Source organism: Hippocampus bargibanti, linkage group LG11 (assembly GCF_051943395.1).
Source record: "Hippocampus bargibanti isolate YZ-2025 linkage group LG11, ASM5194339v1, whole genome shotgun sequence".
NCBI classification, from domain to species: domain Eukaryota; kingdom Metazoa; phylum Chordata; class Actinopteri; order Syngnathiformes; family Syngnathidae; genus Hippocampus; species Hippocampus bargibanti.
In genome coordinates this window covers 20464359-20486500 of record NC_142744.1, presented here as the reverse complement: position 1 = coordinate 20486500, position 22142 = coordinate 20464359, and the positions used below count along the sequence as shown (strand labels likewise).

General features: G+C 41.1%; 1 protein-coding gene across 1 annotated transcript in view; it reads right to left on the bottom strand.

Annotated features, from left to right (window-relative positions):
- Positions 1–3303: 3303 nt before the first annotated feature.
- The window catches only part of wnt9a (wingless-type MMTV integration site family, member 9A), a 36847-nt gene continuing 18008 nt past the window's right edge, over positions 3304–22142 (bottom strand). The window contains exons 2-4 of the mRNA XM_089008941.1: positions 15944–16203; positions 14698–14960; positions 3304–7927 (exon numbers count right to left, since the gene is read on the bottom strand). Of these exons, the coding sequence (XP_088865067.1) occupies positions 7424–7927; positions 14698–14960; positions 15944–16203 (1027 nt within the window). The 3' untranslated portion in view covers positions 3304–7423. The remainder of the gene's footprint in view (positions 7928–14697; positions 14961–15943; positions 16204–22142) is intronic.

Below are 22142 nucleotides of genomic sequence, written 5' to 3'. Positions count from 1 at the left end.
GTTTTCATATTGGTCAGAACATATGATTGACCCTCCTTGAGAGTTAAGTTCATGCATGGATGGCAATTCTGAAGCCCAAAGTCATAACTCACATTTTCATATGATGTTGATTGTTTTTAACAGTCAAAATTCAAGTTACAGTGATACCTTGGCTTACGAACTTACTTGGTTCCCAGACAGAGTGTGTAAGGTGTAAGTGTAAGTGTGTAAGTGTGAGCCCCAAAAATTAATTTCCCATAGGAAACCATTAAAATGAGAATAATCCGTTCCCAGGTCCCCATAAAACATAATTTTCTACTTTCTAATTTTCTAAGCCTTAAAATTACGCAAAATACCTTATTTTATGTATAATAAATGTGCTATGGTATTATAATTAAAGAAATAAACTGAACTGTATAATAAAGTGGTTTTATTGACCTCTGTGATGGTCGTTCATGGCTTGATGGAATGGAGTGGCCTGTTTCATCAGCATTAAACAGTTGATGAGGAACGTAACCTTCTTCTTTCACCATCTTGAGGAATGATCCCTTGTAGGTGCTTTCTCTGCGATAATTTTTCCTTTTTCCTCATCAATTCTGTTCTGTTTAGCTGGGTTGATAGCTTTTTGCATCAAGTGTACAGATGGCTTGTGCGAGTTATTTGTGGAGCCTGATTGATGGGATATTTTAAGCTTCCAGTCTACACTCTGCTTTTGAACTATCAAAGTTGAAACAAGTCCAAATTTCACTGTTTTCTACCCATTTTCTCACCATTTCACTTTTGTTTTTTTCACTTTTTTTTGTTTCAATCACTGTTGTCTGCCTTTTGTGTGTGTGTTTTCTGACTCTCTCTCTGTCGTGTGCCCATCACTTTAATGTTTCAATCCCCCCCCCCCCCTCACTGCTGCGTTCTTGACCAATCACGTGGCTTTAACCGAAGACGGCATTTTGTTTTTGGGAGAACTGCCTCACTCTGTGTCTGTAACCCCACCCCCTCACTGCTGCGTTCTTGACCAGTCACGTGGCTTTAACCGAAGACTGGGGGCGGGGAATAGAGGACAAAACAGTCGGCCACCATTTTCTTATTAGGAGAACGGGCTCGTTCGCGAACGACACATCACTCATTGTGGCAGCTCCGTGTGTATCCTGAAAAATAGTTCGTATGCCAAGGTAAAAATTCATAAATGTAACGTTCGGAAACCGAAAATTTCGTAAGCCAAGGGGTTCGTAAACTGAGGTAGCACTGAAACTCAATAAATACCCCCCCCCCCCCCCCCCCCCAGTACACATGTTTTCTTCAATTTGCTATGTACAAGCAACATTTGCTCAATTTTGGCACAGATATGAGCAAATATTCATTCATCAATTCATTTTCAGATCTGCTTATACTCACAAAGGTTGTGGTGGGTGCTGCAGCCTTTCCCAGCTGTCTTCGGAAAAGAGGCGGGGGAAACCCTAAACCGGTTGCCAGCCAATTACAAGGCACACAGAAATGCCCTCACACTTAAACCTAGGAACAATTTAGATTCAAAGCACACCGGTCACAGTGAAGCAAAACACTATATATACTTCCTCGTCTTAGCTTACGTGAGACTTTTGTTGGGCACTCTATCTCTGTCTCTCTCGGCCTGTCTTCTCATCTCTGTTAAATGTGTTTTCACATTGTCACTTAAATGTCTGCTACACTTCAAGTCTACACTTCTAACAAATATGTGATGTGCGCAAAGCGCGCATGCTCAGTGACATCAAAAACCCAAAGCCAAACTGCGCACACTCTGCCAATGAGAACATCACTGCCCCCTAATGTAGTGGATGTACAATTGCAATTAATTCTCGAACAGTAAAAAATATAACAAATAAAAAATAAATTTAAAAAAGGCATGTTCCCTGACGTCAAATACGCCCCCTTGATGGAGCCCACCTCGCCCCCAGAGGGGTGCGCCCCACTAATGGAGAAGTACTGCTTTATAGTGAGTTGAGAGCTACAATTTTGGCTAACTAAAGACAATGCTAGCAAATATGAGCTAAATAAACACCAGACCATGCCAGCTTTTATACATGACCTTACTCTGTAAAACTGCTCCAAGTTGTTATTTGCTCAAATATCATCACTCAACTGTATCTTTAGGATTTAAAGCTACAGACCTACAGTCATGATTGACCATCACCGTAACAAGACTGCAATCAAAGTGCAGCAGAGCAAAACGAGACACATACATCTTGTGCTGAAAAAAAAACAACATTAGCTCACATTTTTTTCTTCCTCAGACTTTGTCCGAAAGTCCGAAAGAAATTCATGATTCCTTAATTCTTGTGCGTGTGCGCTTGTGTGTGTGTGTGTGTGTGTGTGTGTGTGTGTGTGTGTGTGTGTGTGTGTGTGTGTGTGTGTGTGTGTTTGTGTGTGTGTTTCAGTTTAACCCACTTCCTCCATGGTAACAGCTGTCAAAACTTTGTTAGATTACTACGCAAAGTTGCAGCTTGCATTATCAGCCTAGTACCGGGGGGGGGGGGGTGAAGGGACAGGAAACGAGCAAGGGGGAGTCTGACGAAGACGCTCCCGAAGCTGCTAATTTAAGGTACACATTTCCTGGGGATTTGCTATTCCTGTATTAGCACAGATATCAAGTAATTATGTTTTACTTTGGATAAAGTTCAACATTTCAATTCCTATAAGCCATGTTTTGTTGAGAAAGAAAACTTCCCGAAATCTCCCCTTTGCCTGCTGAGGAGGGGAATGTTGAATTAATAATAGCGCTCCAGCGCAGGGGTAATTCCCCAGCCAGCATAGTAATACAATGTATGTCTGTGCGCTACATAAAAAGCCAAAGCTAAGTCATGCGTTTGATTTCACTGTGACTTTGTCTGACAGTGGGATCAAAAAAATCTTTGGAGACAGGCCGCCATGATGAGTTTACATGACAGGTCAATTTAACTCAACACAACTCAACTCAGCTATATTTATTGACCTTAAAACAGCTATTGCTGGATACAAAACGGTGTACAAGGAGCAAATATCCACACGTACGTTTGTCATCCTAAAGGTAACGTTTAGTCCCAATTTATAGTGTATATCAATCATAGTAATTGTTGGCTTTGGGTACCTGGGCATTCTGTGATATTAGTGGTATTGATTGACATATGCTGATTGCAGAATTGGGCAAATAATCGGAGCACCATGAATGAATAGTGTGTGTGTGTGTGTGTGTGTGTTTGTGTGTGGGTGCGTGTGTATGTGTGTGTGTGTGTGTGTGTACACAAAAGTATGATTACTTGACCCTTAACCCTGCTTGTATAAGGACAAGTGTAAATACTTCTGTTTACCTTTATTTTATCACATTTCAATCAAGGACAAATGACTCGCCAGGAAAATGCGGATGTAATTTAAAATCTCATTTTTTATTTCAGATTTTTTGTCTTGCCTTTGTTATACAAAGATGTTAAATAACTTAAATACATTCTTACCAGTCATTTGTGATCTGCTTATGTCTATGAGCTATACACATGAGGTAGAGGACAATAATTTAGGGTTCCCATAAGACATGACTGTTGATGTGCTGGTATCGGGGTGCGTGTTTGTAGACGGACTGCACAAACCCTCACAAAAAAAGTACTCGTAAAAATGACAGCGTTTTATATCAAGACTTTTCACGAAAATAGTAGATTATACAAAAACATCCAATCCATGTGGCGGTGGTGAACATGAATACACATTTGTTAGGTTTTTGTTAGTGCTTTGAAAAACAGAAGTTTGCATATGGATACATGCTTTTTGAAAACCAACCCAAAAACAAAAAAAGAAATACAAAATACAGGATCCAAAATCAGTGTAGTCATATTTACACTAAACACATGCTCATATGCATTTAAAAATAATTTATTTATTTATGTTTTTAACAAAATAGATTTTTTTTGTACATGGTCTTCTGCTAACTAAACAGTGAAGAGTTTTGGATTTTGAGAATGTGGTATGATGGTGATCAGCATTTTGCTGCATCATTCTCCTGGTATGCATTCTTTAAGCAAAGCCAAAAGAATGCACTCAGTGGGCATTTGGTATTCTTTAACTGGTTCACCTACCAAGACAAGTTGGTGTTTTCTCCTGAGCACATACCGAATGTGTGTGGCAAGTAGGCTAGGAGGCGTTTGCGCTGCATGGTTATTATGGTATGTTTATTTTCTTATCGAAATGCTTCAAATTCTCGACCAGGGCGTGATGGTTCAGTATCTATGATTAGAATCAATACAATGGTACCCTGACACTCCAATTCCTCAAACCAACATTTGGATGAAACCTATGAAGTTCACACAATCAATGCCATGCCAGACCGCATTGCATCATGCGTCAAAGTATATTTTTCGGTTTGCACTTCACATTTTTGTCGTGAGTGAGGGCTCTCCAGCGATTCTCAACAATTTGGGGGTAAACAAAGGACTTTAATTTAGAGTTTGTGCATCTAAAATGCCTCAGCCTCGAGTACTTAGGGTGAATTTTGGTAAGTTTCGATTTTCCGTTGTGTTTCCAAGCTAGGACTTCTTCTTGTAGGACTACAGCCTGTATTGTCAAACTTCTTGTGAAAACACAACTTTTATTTGGCTCACGTGTGATACATTTAAATGCATGTTTACTCTATTGTTTTATTCTATGACAATAAGTATGTACTTTCATGTACTTTTGTCTGGGCTAGCACTCTGGTTTCACCATGATTATCTCTCGGTTCTCGGCATCTCGGTTGGTATTTTTTGACATTATGTTTTTGTCTGCTGTGCAGGACTGACATCTACAATAATTCACCGCCGCAGCACACAAGGCTTACATTTTGTTTAAAAAAAAAAATGATTTAAAGTATTCAGTATCATGAACTTCAATTAATCTACTAATGCGTTTCTTGGTTTTGGTTTGGTCCTGCGTGTACAGGCTCATTTTCTCATGTGCTATCACTAGAGTAACAGGACAGGAGGTGAAAATATTTAGGGGATATCAAGGAACACTCCTAGACTTCTCATTGAATGCGTGTCAATGCTGCACATGCTGTAGCGTCTGCATGACTGATTTACAACTATCTCCAAGAATATCTGTTTTACGCTTGTTTGCAATTTTCAAGTGTTAATAAACAACTGTTGCTCAAAACATCCTTGCAGATTCACGGACAGTGTCAGTACTCTCCAAAGCAGTCTCTCAAAGCCGCGAATGCAAGGGAAATATTGTGCCGTTGGTGTCTAGGCTGGAAATGTGTTGATGAGTGTTCATACTGTGCATTGCATACTTCTCTGATTTATATCCACTTTTGAAAAATCAACTAGGATTTGAAAAAAATGGAATTGAAAAAAAAATGATGTCTTATGTAGGTAGAAGAAGAAATTATTATATTGGAATTTTGCTGCAGTGAGATCTCATGTAAGTGGTGATGTGCATCTATTTGCACTGTCAGACAAGACGCAGCATTGTGTACTATATGGTTTCAGATTACTTTGTTAGCTTCTCATGCTAGCCATCATGGCTAGCTGCCACAAGGTTTTCACAAAAGATGAGATGTTAAGGTTACATTTTAAATGTATTCTATTGGACAAGGAACAGTGACTAAAGTTGTGGATTACTATGTTCGTTACTTATGCTTGATGCTTATTTGATGAAAAAGCGGAGTTTGTCACATGTATTTTTCTATTTTTTATTTATTTAATGTTGCCCATGTGGCATTTGTCAAGGATTAGGGAATGCTTCACTGTATTCTCTTGTTTGTGGGGGGAGTGTTTACTGATGTTTTTCTGATTCTAACATTTTAGTATTCAACCTGTTAACTGTATGACCATTGATAATCTTTACATGACTTCATGTTTTTTTTTTTTTTTTTTGGGGAGAAAACTGTGGGGGTACCACTGAAGCTCATTTCTTGCAAAAACTTGAACATGTGCCTTTTAACCACAGGAAAAGAAACAAATATATTGCATCCATAAATATAGATTTAAAATAGTACTATCATACAAAGCTGGCTCCCCTACCCCTTCACCCCCTCACTCAGTAGTCACAAACAAGTCAAACACAAGGTCCGATATACTGTATGTTTTATAAATGATTATCAGAACCTAATTGCAGATGATACAGAAGCCTTTATCTTTACTGTCTTTCATACGAGGATCAGATAAATGGGCTGATTATGATAATGAGGAATAAGGCTCAACAATATTAGTATGCTGTTTATGTCCATCCAGTTCTCTAGTAAGGCCACTGTCGTCATGGTCGATTGTTCCACAAACAATCCAAGTGGTCTGATTTATTCCCTGAACGTTGTTTGGATGAAGGCAGAGGGACGTACTATATTTGTATTCCTCTTTTGCATCTGCCCGTCAGTCACAATACTGGGTACACTTGTGCCAATCCCACCCAGGGAAATGGAAATAGAATGTTTTCCCCAAACTCTTCTCACGTAGAATTATCCAAAACATTTAGCCTAACCATAAATTATGGATTTATTTAACATTATTTATGACTGCAGTTGGTGCTGTAGAACGTCACTGCGTCAGACCCTCGTTTTTAATGTCATGTTGTGTAATAAAGTAAAGCGGCGTTTCCTGTGTGTATACATTAACACACAACAAATTCAGAATCATCATAAAAATCTTATTGACATGTCCTGTAACTGGGCATTTGCCCGCAGATCAAGGGAGGAAAAATGACTCTTCATACAAACCACACATTAGGGTCATCACTCAGGAAAATAACTTAAAAACGTCTGATATTCAGGCCTTTTCTCACATTGATAAAAATTCACCTCAAGGATTAAAGCATGACGCAACCGCCATGATGGTTATTATTGTGAGTCATTATCTTTGAAAAGCCACAATTGTGGATACAGTTCCTTAATTGTGTCTTTCGTTGTCGCACAGGTGTTTCTAAGAAAGTGTCCAGTTATGTTTAGATTGCAGCTGACAGCTGCAATTGATCTTTTACATTAAAAAAAAGTTTGGATTTGTTTTCCCCACTACATGAAGGAAACGTTCATACTTAAGGTTTCCAAAAGGCGGGAACGTTCGCACAAACAGCAAAGCGTCTGTGCAATTAGTGGTTTCTTTTACCATAAACTTAGATTAGTGGCTTGTATAATAAACCCTTTTATAAAGTTATATACATGCGTATGCAAACACACGATGTGTGCGCGTGTAGATATGTGCGTGTAGAGTAAAATTCTTACACCCTGTCTGTTTTCTTTTGTTGGAAGTCATTGATGCATCCCCGTCACCAGATACAAACACACATGCGTCGTCGTCTTACTCCTTCCTCCAGTCTCTTGACTATGCTTGCACGTGAAACAGCTTGTTGAATAAGAAGGGTCTGATCAAGGCTTGAGATGTTCACCCAGTTGTCTGAGAGAAATGATGTCTTTGAATGAAAAATAAAAAAATAAAATCCCTCAAAGTGCTTATCAGTGTCATCACTCCTGTGATGGGGTTCACCCCTTACAGGTGTATACCTCCTCCCTCTGCGTGCACTGCTTGCATTCCACATAGCAGCACCAGCGTACTTGGCACTGGCAAGGGCGCGTCACCTCCCGGCTCTGCGTGTTGTGGCCCCGCCCGCAGCAGATTGCGTCACAGTTCTTGTCCTTGTAGCACTTGCGGGCGGCCGTGCCCGACGAGTACTTGCTGGGCCTGCAAAAGCTTGGCGAGTCCTCGATGTGCAGCAGGTTCATGGTGCGGGGGATCTGCTCGTTAAGCTGCAGGAGCGGAGGCGGCTGCTGCTGCAGCTGCGGTTGGCTTCGGCCTGAGGGGGAGATGTCACCCTCCCCCGTGGCCTCGTTGGTAGAGCTCCCCACTTTAACTGAGGTCTCGTAGCGCTGCTTGAGCTGTTTGCCGACCTCATGGAAGGGCTTTAGCTGCCTCCAACAGGTCCGGATGGTGCAGGACCCAGAGACGCCGTGGCATTTGCATGTCGTCTCCACACCAGCCTTGATGACCTGTGCATCAGAAATAGTGCAGTTACATCCTGCGCAATTTATCTGGCTGCCACAGAAATCATTGAATTGTAGATATCTGTGCTTTATCACAATCATTTTTTCCGATGTGGTTCCCCCGAGAGTGTGAATGTTTTAACTGTCTTCACGGACACTTGGTTGTTGCCCACAATTCTGGGCTCAACCTGTGGTCATCACAGTAATGAAAGTCATGCTCGCCATTCGGCCCAAAAATATATGGTGACGGGTATCGCGACTGACTGGCATCAGACGGGACTGACCCTTAAAAAAAGCTGATGAGAGCGGAACAAGAAATAAGGGTTGTAAAAACACATTGTCGGGGTATTTTGATCTGTTGGATTTGATTTAAATGCACCACCCTGGCCATCTCTCCTTTGACTCGAATGCGATTGGTTCCAGATTACTGAAAAGGATAAGCACGAAAAAAAAAGAAAAAGAGTTGTCATGAGTGGGTCAACAGGTGTGGTTGAGGAAAATGAAGTGCATCTTTTTGGGTCTCTGAGTTCAAACGCGTGGTATTTTAATCAAATTCACTGCCCATTATTATGATGACAAACACTATTAAAGCCGAGGTACAAGCTGAACTTTCACGTTGTGATCATTCCATCACCATGACAAAAATGTTCTCTTCTATCAAAGTAAAATGGTCACAAGTTAAACAACAAGAAAAAAAGTGTAGCCTTCCCATCCTCGCACCCCAGCCCAAAAAAAAAGCCAGACCTCAAGCCGTCAAAAGAAATCAGTGTCCGCGAATCAACGACAATAACACATTGCCTCAGACTAGGGGATTTTGGATAGCACCTCAATTTCTCCTCTGTGACTGCAAAAGAGATCAGGAAGCGCACATTTATCACGGCAACAGGTCGAGAAAATGCGATTGGTCAGCTTTTTTTGGGAGGGGGGAGAGCACATTCCATGATGTCCTCTTGCAAATAGATCCTCAAACTTGGCAAAAAAAGAGTGAATGTTTAATCGTATATAGAATCTCCCCCTGGGATAACATTTGGGGAGGCGAGCTACAAAGGAAGTCCTTAAATAGGATGTCTGGCCCACCTGTGTGGCGGCACAGTCTAGCTTTTTTCATGCTCATTTGCAGAAAGTAAAACGTTTCATTCCCTTAGTTTGCTTTGGCTCCAATGAGTCCAACTGTCCTTGTATTTTACAACCCAAACTGACAACTTTTTTTCATCTCAGCTGCGTATTTGTACACGGTACATCTGATAAGAAAAAACACAGACAAATGAGGCCTTCGAAAGGGTGAACACATTACGATCTGTTTTGAATCAGAGTTCAGCTGATGGTTTCGCTTAGTTTGCTTCAAAAACATTCTTGTATATATGCTTATATATATATATATATATATATATATATATATATATTTATATTTATATATTTATACTACTTTCATTCCTTTCATCACTTTGCTGCTGTGAAATGTAAATTTCTCCACTGTGAGACTAATAAAGGCATATCCAATCCAATCCGATATATATATATATATATATATATATATATATATATATATATATATATATATATATATATATATATATATATATATATATATATATATATATATATATATATATATATATATATATATATTAACTGTATATATATAATGTTTTAACTGTCTTTAACTGTCTATATATACAGTAAAGTCTCGTTATATCGATATCGGATATATCGATAGTCCCGGTTATATCGATACTATTTCTATGCACGCAGTGACATCAGTGACGTGCAGTCAGGGGAGGCAGGTGAGGCATCATGTCATCCTGTCATCATGGAAACCTGTCACGGAAATATCAAATGAAAAAATAAATTAAACTGTTATATGTATTTAGTGATTTGTAATTTAAAGTTCTTGTCCATTGAACTTCACCGTTTTTGGATTTTCTTCAAAATCGCTGAATCTTCACATTTACTGTTCAAATACTAAGTAGAGACGAGCGGTGAGGCAGCAGCCGGCTGAGCCTCACCATGGATTGTGCAATGACTATGCTAACTCTGCTGGCTTGCTCTGCAGTGACACCACATTGCCGCTGTCCCTCTGCATATCGCTATTAAAGCGTTCAAACACGTTTAGTATATGAACTAAATTTCTACAGTTTAGCTGGTGTATATAATGTACAGTCACTGTACATTATAAACACTGTACTACAGTGTTTATTTTATTTTATTTTTGTCAAAACTGTGCGTAGGTGAGGCACACAGTTCTCCCGCCTCATGACAGGGGGCGCTTGTGATTCCAGAGATACTTGCGACTCCACGGCTGCAGAATAATAGAATTAGAGACAGAAAGCTACAGTAAACAGTTAGCAAGTAAAGTGCAACCCTGCCATCATTTTTTCGTGTTGCTTGGCCTCATTTTCAGAATGGAGGATTACATATCTAAATTGAAAGAATTTTCTAAACTGGACTTTCAATTGAAGCAGCAGATAATAATTAAAGGAATACCAACACCGGAGCTAAAAGGTTTGCTTCAGACAACGGGACACAATACTCGCTCTTTTCAGGCGGACTGGTACACACGAAAAGGCTGGCTGTGTGGATGTCCAGCAAGAAACCGCCTTTTCTGCTTTTCCTGCCTTCTGTTCTCAACTTATGACAATGTCTGGACTCAAATGGGATATTGTGACCAAAAAAATTTACAACGGAGCCTCATCAAACTTGAGCGGTCCACCGCGCACATCCAAAGTCAAATCGCGCTAAAAACTTTCGGGCTGTCCACGATCGACTTGGCTTTGGATGAACAGCGAAGACTCAACATCAGCATCCACAATGCTAAGGTAAAGGAGAACCGGGATATTTTAAAAGATCTCATCAATGCCACTTGCTTCCTTGCCAAAGAACAGCTGGCATTTCGTGGAAATGATGAAAGTAAAGGCAACTATGTTGAACTATTACATGCTTTCGCTGAGAAAGATGACAGGCTAGCGAGTCATTTTGGGACATCAAACTGTGTTTTCTGGCCTGTCAAACAGAATATAGAACGATTTAATTGAAGCAGTTGGTGATGTCATTAGAAATGACATTAAAAAGGAGATCGGTGCAGCCCCATTTGTTGCTGTAGAAGATTGTCATTCTCAGCACTGAAAAGACTGAAACATACAGTTGCAACAGGACTGGTCAAGGACGACTTTCTTCACTAGCAGTGATCTCCATTGAGACAGAGAGACTTTTTAAACTGAAGAAAGATAAGGAAGGCTTCTACAAAGAAGTTATCGATGGCTTTCTTCAGAAGGAGCGGCGCATGGACTAAAGGTAACACGATAAAAACGTTTTTTTTAATTATTTTTTTCGATGCTACTGTTTGTATATATAAAGAATGCTGACATGACATTTTAAACAAAACACGTTAACTGTTGCCAATCAAATGGTGAATACGCTACTCTGTAGAGGTCATGTTTGTAAATCTGACTATGATGATGTCAGTGCCTCACCAGCCATGAACCTCACCGCACGTCACTGATATATATATATATATATATATATATATATATATATATATATATATATATATATATATATATATATATATATATATATATATATATATATATATATATATATATAAAGAAACTCCTCGTCTCACCCCCATGGGTGGTGTCTGTCTTTTAGCTCGGGTCCTCTACCAAAGGCCAGGAAGCTTGAGGTTTCTGCGCAGTATCTGTGCGCATTTCTGGGCCGAGATATCCGATGTTGTTCCCGGGATCTGTTGCAACCACTCCAGTTTGGGAGTCACTGCCCGAGTGCTCCGACCACCACAGGCACAACTGTCACCTTTACCTTCCAGGCTCTCTCCAGCTCCTCTCTGAGACCTTGGTATTTCTCGATTTCTCATGTCCCTTCTTTCTAATGTTTCCATCACTCGGGACCGCGACATCCACGACAACGGCTTTCCTTTGCCCTTTGTCTATGACCACAATATACAGTAAAGTCTCGTTATATCGATATTCAAGGGAGTCCGAAAAAATATCGATATAACCGGGACTATCGATATATCCGATATCGATATAACGAGACTTTACTGTATATAAATATATATAAATATTTATAATCTTTATAATCTTATAATAATCTTATAATATTTTTAAATATGCTTTATATATATATATATATATATATATATATATATATATATATATATATATATATATATATATATATATATATATATATATATATACGTCTGTGTAAGCTCTCAGTCGTACAGGAGTGGTCCATCGATGAGAATGTTTCTTCAGCCGTCATCTGTTCAAATATGAAGGTTTCGGACGTTTCGCCTCCTATCCAAGAGGCTTTGTCAGCGAACTAAAGTCTGACTGGTCGTATCGGCCCTATTTATATATCCCTAATGTCCAGACATGCTGGCGCCGGACACAGCTATGATAGGTCCCTACTCTCAGGTTGGGGGGGCAGAGGACCCCTCCCTGTGGCCCCACTGATTGTTCCTACATTCCTGACTAACGACTGGCCTATTACCCCCACTCCCACCGGTATCACCTCATCAGCATAACGACCCTCATCAGCATTGCGAAAGTTGCCTAACCTGTTTTGCCTAAGCAGGCTATTGTATGAACGATCCAAATTGAACCTCACCCCACCAGACCGGTTTAATGAAGGATTTTGTTGTTTTATAAGAATCGCTTCTTTTACCCCCCTTTCAAACCATCTATGTTCTTTCGCTAAGATTTTAACCTCATTGTCGTCAAATGAATGGTTGCTAGCTTTTAGGTGCAAATGTACTGCCGATTGAGGTCCTTTTATATTATCCCTGCGATGTTGATAAAGTATTTTTTGAGAATTTGTTGAGTCTCCCCAATGTACTGCTCTTTACAATTTTCATTCTTGCAATGTATGGAATAAACTACATTACTTTGTTTTTCATTTGGTAGCCTATCTTTTGGATACACTAATTTTTGCCTTAACGTGTTTATCGGTTTGAAATAAGTGGGAATTTTATGTTGCCAAAGGACTCTTTGTAATTTTTCAGAAACTCCTGCAATGTAAGGTACTGCTACTCCTCTCCTTTTTGTATCTTGAGATTTATTGGTTTCATTCCGTATTCTTTCTTTCGGACATTTGTTGAATGACCACTGAGGGTCCCCACAGTTAGTGAGTGCTCTCCTGATATGTTTTGACTCCTTTTCTCTACCTTCAGTGCTAGTTGGTATTAGTTTAGCCCTATGCTGGAGGGTTCTGATAACTCCTAATTTGTGTTGTAAAGGGTGGTTAGAGTCAAACAGTAAGTATTGGTCAGTGTGCGTAGCCTTCCTAAAGACTTCTGTTTTTAGCGCTCTGTCCTCTTTTATAATTACTTTACAATCCAAGAAGGCTAGTTGGTTCTCTTGAATGTCCTCACAAGTAAATTTAATGTTGAAGTCTACAGAGTTGAGATGATCTGTGAAGGATTGAATTTCTTGTTTCTTAATTATGACAAAAGTATCGTCCACATATCTAAACCAGTGTATAGGTTTTGTCCCTGGGAAGGATGTGAGGGCCTGTTTCTCCATCTCTTCCATGTAAAGATTAGCCACTATGGGTGAAACTGGTGGGCCCATAGCACAACCATGAATTTGTTTTCTAAATTTTTTTCCGAAATTGAAAATATGTAGTATTAAGGCAGATTTCTAATAATTGGCAGATGTGATCCGGTTTAAGTTTGGTTCTTTCATGCAGAGAGACATCCGCAAGCAGCCTCATCCTCACCACTGAGACTGCTGCTGGGGTTGGGACAGATGTAAAGAGAGAAGTCACATCGTATGATGCCAAAGTTTCCTCAGGTTCCAATATGAGGTCTTTGATCCTCTCTACAAACCCTGTGGTGTTCTCTACGTGATATTCTGTGTTACCAACCAACGGAGCTAAAATAGTTTTTAAATATTTGGCTACATTGTATGTGGAGGAGTCAATGCTACAAACAATGGGTCTGAGGGTGAACCCTTCTTTATGTATTTTTGGCAGGCCATAGATACATGGCGTGGCCTCTCCCGTGTGTGTATATATATATAAAGTCTCGTTATATCGATAGTAACGCTTATTACGATATTTCTATGAACGCAAGGAGAAAATTACATGCGCGCAGGGTCGGATATATCGATAGTCCAGGTTATATCGATATTTTTTCGGACTCCCGAGATATAACGAGACTTATACTGTATATATATATATATATATATATATATATATATATATATATATATATATATATATATATATATATATATATATATATATATATATATATATATATATATAAAGTCTCGTTATATCGATAGTAACGCTTATTACGATATTTCTATGAACGCAAGGAGAAAATTACATGCGCGCAGGGTCGGATATATCGATAGTCCAGGTTATATCGATATTTTTTCGGACTCCCGAGATATAACGAGACTTTACTGTATATATATATATATATATATATATATATATATATATATATATATATATATATATATATATATATATATATATGTATGTATGTGTGTGCGCGTGCGTGTGCGTGTGTGTGTGTGTGTGTGTGTGTGTGTGTGTGTGTGTGTGTGTGCGTGTGCGTGTGTGTGTTTGTGGAAAGCTGTTGGAAAACTGTTCACCCTTTTCGAGGTGTGCCTACATTTAGTATGCTCAAACAAAACAATTTAGATCGAGATGGGTCCAAACGATGACAGGATTGGGATATTTTGCCTGAGTAGTTTGCACTCCATAACCTAATTCAGTCATCAAATGTGACTGCAAACACTTACCTTGAGGCCCACATTGGTGTTGTGCATATCCACGTGTGCACGTAGGTCCTTGTTGGAGCGCTTGCCCAGGAAATCCTTGACAAACTTGTTGGCGTATTTCAGGTTGTCGCCGCAGCCTCCCCACTGCCACGCTTTGCGATTCTCCAGGTCGGGCGCCTCATCACACGTGCAGCGCTCCATGCGACCTGCGCTGCACGCTTTGGCCATGGCGTGTGTCAAACCCGCCGATGAAATGGCATACAGGAAAGCGGTCTCCTTGAATCCTTGGGAAAGAAAATTGTTTGAGTACGAACCCCCAATTTCTTTCTGTAAACAACAAAAAAAAATGCCCATAATAGTCACACGATTCAACGACTAACATTGAAAATGTTCAAAATCAACTGAAGAAAATAACAACTGAGTCTTTGAAAAAAAGTTTGAATTAAAATTTGCCTTGCCTTAATTTAACTCAGGAAACATGGTTTAATTTAATGAGATATTATTCCCGACTTAGTAGGTGCTTTTGTTTTGGGTAGAACTACAATCAAATGATCTCGACCATAAAATTGAAAAAAAAAAAAAAATACTGCGAGACTACCGGTTTTTAAAGCTCATAGGACAAGTAAGTTAGGCCTTTTGACGGAGGTAGGTTTGATGCACAAGCGTATGGCATGTATAAACTACAATGTCACTCTATTTGACCTAAATTTTCACATCTAAATAAGGTGCAATTTGGAAAGAAATATTGTCAAAAATTTCTGTTACTCAGTCCTTTGACGATTTCTCTACAATTGAGAGTGTACATTACTAAGTTGGTTATTGTGTAAAATTTCAAATCAAACACACTTAAATTCAGCCAAATTGAAATCTACACCGGACAACATAGTGAGCCTCTGAGTGGTTCACAGATCTGCTTAACAGTTCAGTGGTTCTAAGTTTGAATCTTGGCTCCAACCCCACCTTCTTTATAGAGTTTGCATGTCCTCTCTATGCTTGCATGTGTGTCTCTCTGTGGTACGGCTTCCAACTAGAGTTGAAAAGCATGTATATTAGGTACATTGAAGATTTTGCTTTGTGCAAACGTCGAAATGTCAGCGTCTGTCTCAGTGTTCCTTCTGATTGGTTGATGACGTGTCTGGATTGTACCCTGCCTCCCATCCAAAAGTCACCTGGGCCCTCATTAGTACAAACATGACTGTATAAATAAAAACAAAAACAAAAAACAAAAAACAAAAAAGCTGATGGCTTGAAAGAACCTATCCCATACCTCTCTTTAGCATATTGGCTCTGTGACGCCCTTCTAAGGTGCAATTCCACCTCTCAAATCGGAACTGATACTGGCATTCCAGGGCGCTCATGGTGATGGCCTCTCGCAAGGTCTCGGCCACGCCTGGGTCACGTCTGCACATCCTGCGTTGCTTCTTTTCCAGTTTGAGCCGGTCGCACAGCTTGTAGTGGGCCCGGCCCACGCTCTCTTCTGGTAGGGAGTTCAGTGGCAGGATGGACAGCGGTTCATTACCTGTCAGACTAAAACACACAAAAATAAGCAAATGAACAAGAATGCAAGCTGTCAATACTGGTTTTGGCTGAAGAAAACTGGTGAGGTACCAATCAGTGAGGTACGCTTCCATACCAGAAACACCTCATGAGGTTCTTATGGTCTTTGATGCTTTTTACAATTCCAAATTCCCTTCCGAAGTTCGCTCAGACAACATGAATCACTGGAGGCTAAATATCAAAGTTTATCATAGAAATAAAAGAGTAACTATCCTGCATCAGCGGAATTGCTTGGATTGTTTTTTTTTCCTGGACGTGCACCCCTTATTGCCCAGTACTTGTTTGACAGATTATTTGCAACACAATTCTTTTTCTTCTTTTCCTTTCAGCTTTTCCCTTCAAGGGGTCGCCACAGCGAATCAGTGTCCTCCATCTTCAGAGGTTTGATTCACATATTTGTTTTGGCCAAGCTTTTACGTCGGATGCCCTTCCTGACACAAACCTCTGTATTTATCCGGGCTTGGGACCGGCACAATAAGACACTGGCTTGTGTCCCTTTGTGGCTACAGAACAAGCAACTCTATGAAATTAATAAAGATGAAGATGCTCAGTAAAAGGCTCCCAAACACAAAATGGTCATCGGCACACCAACATTCAAAAAAGCAAAACGATACTCACCATTTGATGACAATGCAATTTGTGAACTACATACACTGTCGGCACTCTTACTTGCCTATTAAAACAAACAGTCTATTGCGAAACTAGTTTTATTAATCTCGTGCACTAGGAATTGTCGCGGCTTCTTATTTACATCACGACAGATGGAAGAGCGGGTTGGTGAATGTAAGGCAGACAAATTGCACCAAAGTTGTTGTGGAACTCCCCGGACTAAGAACAAATACAGGGAAATGTCATTCTCATACGAAGTCCTAGATGGCGCCCGAGTAGGCAGCCGTCAGCAAGTGATCACACGAGCCTTGCTTTTTTGTGGTTTTTAAGTTGTGTTTGTGTTTTCTGTTGTCACTTTAAGTTGTTATGCGTCATGTAGAATGGATACGGATTATTTTTCAGCATTTTTGGCCACGACATCTGTGGTGTGTTGAATAACGAAGCAGACGCACAAGTTTTCCTTGTTATATATTTGACCGAGGGCTTCTAGTATCACCAACATGAGGAAGTGTGTCAAACATTTTCACACATCGGCAATTAATGGCAAATGCCAGGTACGGGAAGCCCGTGCATGCAAACAACAACTTTAATGGCCAATCCACCAATCAACCAACATCAATCAAGGAGGATACTGCTGAGCGGTTGCGCCTTTTCGGCAGCACAAATATGCCACCACTGTTTTTGATTTGGGGGGAATGTCTGTGCCATTTGACTGTCATCGCTGGACAGCTCTGGGGCCATTGTGCTATTTTGCGCCTGTAATGGGCAGCATTTTCACAACCCCGCTTTGTTCAGCGGAAACGTCAGTGCTGTTGGGCAGTCTGCGGCTGGATGGATGCATGGTTTGAGGAGACCACGATGAGACTAAAGGAGCGTCAGCGCAGAGCGCCGATATGTATGTGCAACTGTCGCAGCTTGGAATTGGAGGACATGTGAAACAGTCGCTTTTCATCAATGGATGGTACAGATTTGTGTTTGCTTTCAAGATTCAGCTTGTAGCAGCCGTGCACATTTCATCATGACGTCCCTGATCTACTGGTGAAAAGGAAGCTTTGATCCTCTCCTCTTTCATCGAGAACTGCTTCATTTCACAAAGAGGGTACAGAAAGTGCTGAAGAATGAATGACAGTGTCTTTGTGTTGTTATATTATTTGTTATTTAGGTGTTTTTGTTTTTGTTTTTTTAATTTAAGACGGCGCCGTGAGAGTGGCTGCCTTTCCAGGCGCTCCTGTATTTTGTTTTTCTACTTCTTTATTTCCTTTCCTCTTCCTTTCATAACTTTGCTGATGTGAAATGTCTCCACTGCAAGACGAAGAGAGGCTAATGCAATCCAAGTAATACTTCGGCATGAAACGCTTAACATCATACAGAAATTGGATTGGATTGGATTGGATTGGATTGGATTGGATTGGATTTGCCTTTATTACTCTCACAGTGGAGAAATTTACATTTCACAGCAGCAAAGTGATGAAAGGAATGAAAGTAGAAAAACAAAATACATGAGCTGCTGGAAAGGCAACCACTCTCTAAAGTCAAAAGAACAAAAAATAACTAAATAACAAATAATATGACAGCACAAAGACAATATGACAAAACAAAGACACAGAGAGTCATTCATTCTTCAGGACTTCCTATACCCTCTTTGTGATGACATAAAGCAGCATTACTACAGCCTTGAATATATTTTAATAAAAAGAAAAAGAAAATGAATAAAAACAGTGATAGCTGCTGTTTGGGTTCGCAACTAAATTGAGATGGGCATGATCCATACCAGAAAAGATAGCTCTAGTTACTAACGTCTCATCATACTAAATGTTCAAGCTACTAGATGTCTCAAGAGGAAACATTGCCTATTGGTATGAAAGAAATTTCATGATATGAACGGTAAACATACACAAAGGCCTTCTGCTCGTAGCTCAGTTTCCTGAACGCAATACGGTTAGAGCCAATCTAATTGTCACTTGAATTTGCTACATTTTTGATGCATTTGATTTTAAGCTTTAGGAAGAATGTCTGAATTTTGGGGGCTTGGAACGAATTAGGGCAATTAAATGGAAAACGCATCTCTCCTTACAAAATTGTCTAGAAAAGAAGTTTCTTGCAGAACCAATTATTTTTTATCAGGAGAGGCCACACTGTAGTTCAAGTCCCTGCTGAAACAATGGCAAACTGAAATAATTTTAATTACAAATGCATTTTCCCATGTCGGAGTGAATATGAGCAGTCATTTAGTTGTCGGAAGTGGATTAAGCACCAAAGGAGTTTTGAAGATGCACACATTATGGATATATCAGAGTCTCCAGGAACACTCTTCCTCACTAGAGAGACACGTAACATGTGAGCATTTTAAATACTGTGAGAATAACTCACTTAAATTCTTGTGGGTGATTGTTGATGTCCAGTGCTGCTCTTTTGGTGCACAAGGAGGTTCATGTGGGTTTGGTAAAGCAATCGCGTCTACTGTATGTATTGAGTTAACTGCACTTAGTACCAGTTTATTTCACGAGGAACGATACCTGAGGCATCTATGAGCTGGAGCCATTCAAATTTGAATATTATTTGACCCCTTAGCTGTGTTTATTTGTTACATTGTTTATTTGGCCAGTGTGACTCGCTTTGTGTTTAATCTTCCAAAATTAGATTTATATCTACTATCGCTTGCATTTTATAAAATAGTTTTGAAAGCCAAAAAAATCTGTGGAAATGAATGTGTGTGTGGGAAAAGAAACACATGAAGCAATCTGCGTTAAATATAAACAACTGCTCTGTTGACGTCCATATATTTCTGGATGCTACCAAGAAGAAAAGGAATTGATGGACAGGCATTCAAAACAACGACAAGCAAGCAATGCGATGGTGAGCATGAGTGAATATGCAATGAAGTGATTGTGATGGTGGATGGGGGTCATTCACAGCTGTGTTGTACTGATTTAAGCAGGGCCATACCACAGGATTTACACTCGCATTATAGAATCCCCATTCACAGTACTCTGCATCTTTTGCACTGCAGCTGCACACAGAACATGTGGCGCACTCGCACTCCTCTCCTCAGTTTATTTAAGGGAAGCGTATACAAAAACAAACAAGCGGGGGCCCCACCGCAGAGCTGGCAGGCCCCCGAAGACCAGAGTCCTGAGGTCGCTGGAGCACAGCGTCGCTTGCGTAAACACGCACGCGAGGGGACACGACAGTCGCCCTGTGACCATTTCGGTCATGGCGACTGACAGCATTGGCAGTCAAGCTGCTCATTATGTCTAATCTCTGGCAACCTTTGCACCCTTCGAGTGAAACCAAAGAATAAATGGATTTACAGAGAGTCACCAAGGCACACGTGTTGGGACTAAGTGCCACTGCGGGAGGTTTTATGCTTCATTTACGCTGCATTGAATCAAACAGCATATTACAGTAAGTCTCATATTGTCTTTAACCTTACTGATTGATCAATGACAAGTAATGCAGACTAAAGTCTGCATGATAATAACTGCATGGTTACGGCGCAGTCTGCGGTGGCAAACAATACATTTTGATAGAGCATTTTTGGCTTTGTGAAGTTTTGAGGTCACTGTAACACTGACTTGACTACTTTGCGAACGTAGGTTAGTGATAGACTACAGTATATTCGTATATTCAAGTTATGTCACCGTCATGTGAATGGAATTCTGTCATAAATGAGAACCAAAGTTTGACACACAATAGGAGAATACTGTAGAGAGAAAGAGAAATACAGAGAGAAAATACAACCAAGGAAAAACAACACATTAGTCCAATGTGTCATGATCTGGTTGGCGACCAAGGGGTGGCGCTGTCGGCCCCGCCTGCACCTGCACAGGTGCTGGTCGTCCCGAGCCTTGGCGAACTGCCACGTTCGGATTGGCGACCACCGGGTAGCGCTGTCAGCCTGCCTGTTGCCTCGGAGGTGCTGGTCGTTACAATTAGTGACACTTGAAAGGACTCCGGGCACGTCCATCCGGTGTTGGGTCATTGATTTTTGTATGCAATTGTATGCACTGTGTATGGATTGTATGCTGTGCATGTGTTTGTTTAATCTAGGCAGACTTCTACTCTTGGTCTTTATTTTGATACTTTGTATTTTTCTGTTAGAAAGATTTTGATATTTTAGATTTTGTTCCTGTTGACTGATTTTAATACAAGTTCTCAAATACAACCTGTTCCTCCCTCCTGCCTGCTTTTTGGGATCCGCATCTGCCATCACCACCTTGCAAAATGTGACAGAATGAACCGACCAACCATCGGTTGTACCGCAGGTACAACGGACCGGTCTCAGTTCCACCCTGTGCCTGGCAGTGCAACGTCCACTTTAGCCCACGCCTCGTCGAGTTTGAATTGTGTCACTCGACAAGCCGTAACGTCCACGTCAACGTGCGGCCGAGACCTCCTTCCAGGTGGCCGTCCACGGTGACACTGGGTGTCTGGCAGTGCACGCCCACGTCCAGCCACGGTGTCGTCGTGCATGTGGAATTGAGTCGCATCCACGACGAGCCGTGCAACGTCCGCGTCAACGTCAGTCCGAGACCCCACTCACCGCTGGATCCCGGAGCGGCTCAGGACTGGTTCCGTTTCCCCGGTTCCGGGCAGTTCACGCCCACGTCGGCGTCCGGCCGAGACCTGGTCCCATATGGCCGTCCGGGGTGCCACTGCGCGCCCGGCAGTTCGATGTCTGCGTTGAGCCATGCGCCCACGTCCACGTCAAGTCGAGTCCCGTTCCCATCGGGCCGCCGCCCATCGTATGCTGGAGAGGCAGCGGTTGCCGTCTCCACCATTGTTCCCTGGCGAGTGGACCTCGAGGGAGACTGTTGGGACTTCTGGAAGCAGTCCCTTGAAGGGGGGGTACTGTCATGATCTGGTTGGTGACCAATGGGTGGCGCTGTCGGCCCTGCGTGCACCTGCACAGGTGCTGGTCGTCCTGAGCCTTGGCGGACTGCCACGTTCGGATTGGCGACCACCTCGTAGCGCTGTCAGCCTGCCTGCTGCCTCGCAGGTGCTGGTCGTTACAGTGACACTTAAAATGATTCCCGACACGACCATCCGGTGTCGGGTCATTGTTTGTTGTAAGCAATTGTATGCACTGCAATGCAATGTATTAACAGGTGCCAGTAGTGTGATGGCAAGATGGAAAGAGTACTTTGAAGAATTGATGAATGAGGAAAATGAGAAGGAACAAAGAGTAGAAGACGTGACTGTTGTGGACCAAGACGTAGCAAGCATTGGCAAGGATGAAGTGAGGAGGGCGCTGAAGAGGATGAAGGGGGGAAAGGCACTCGGGCCTGATGATTTACCAA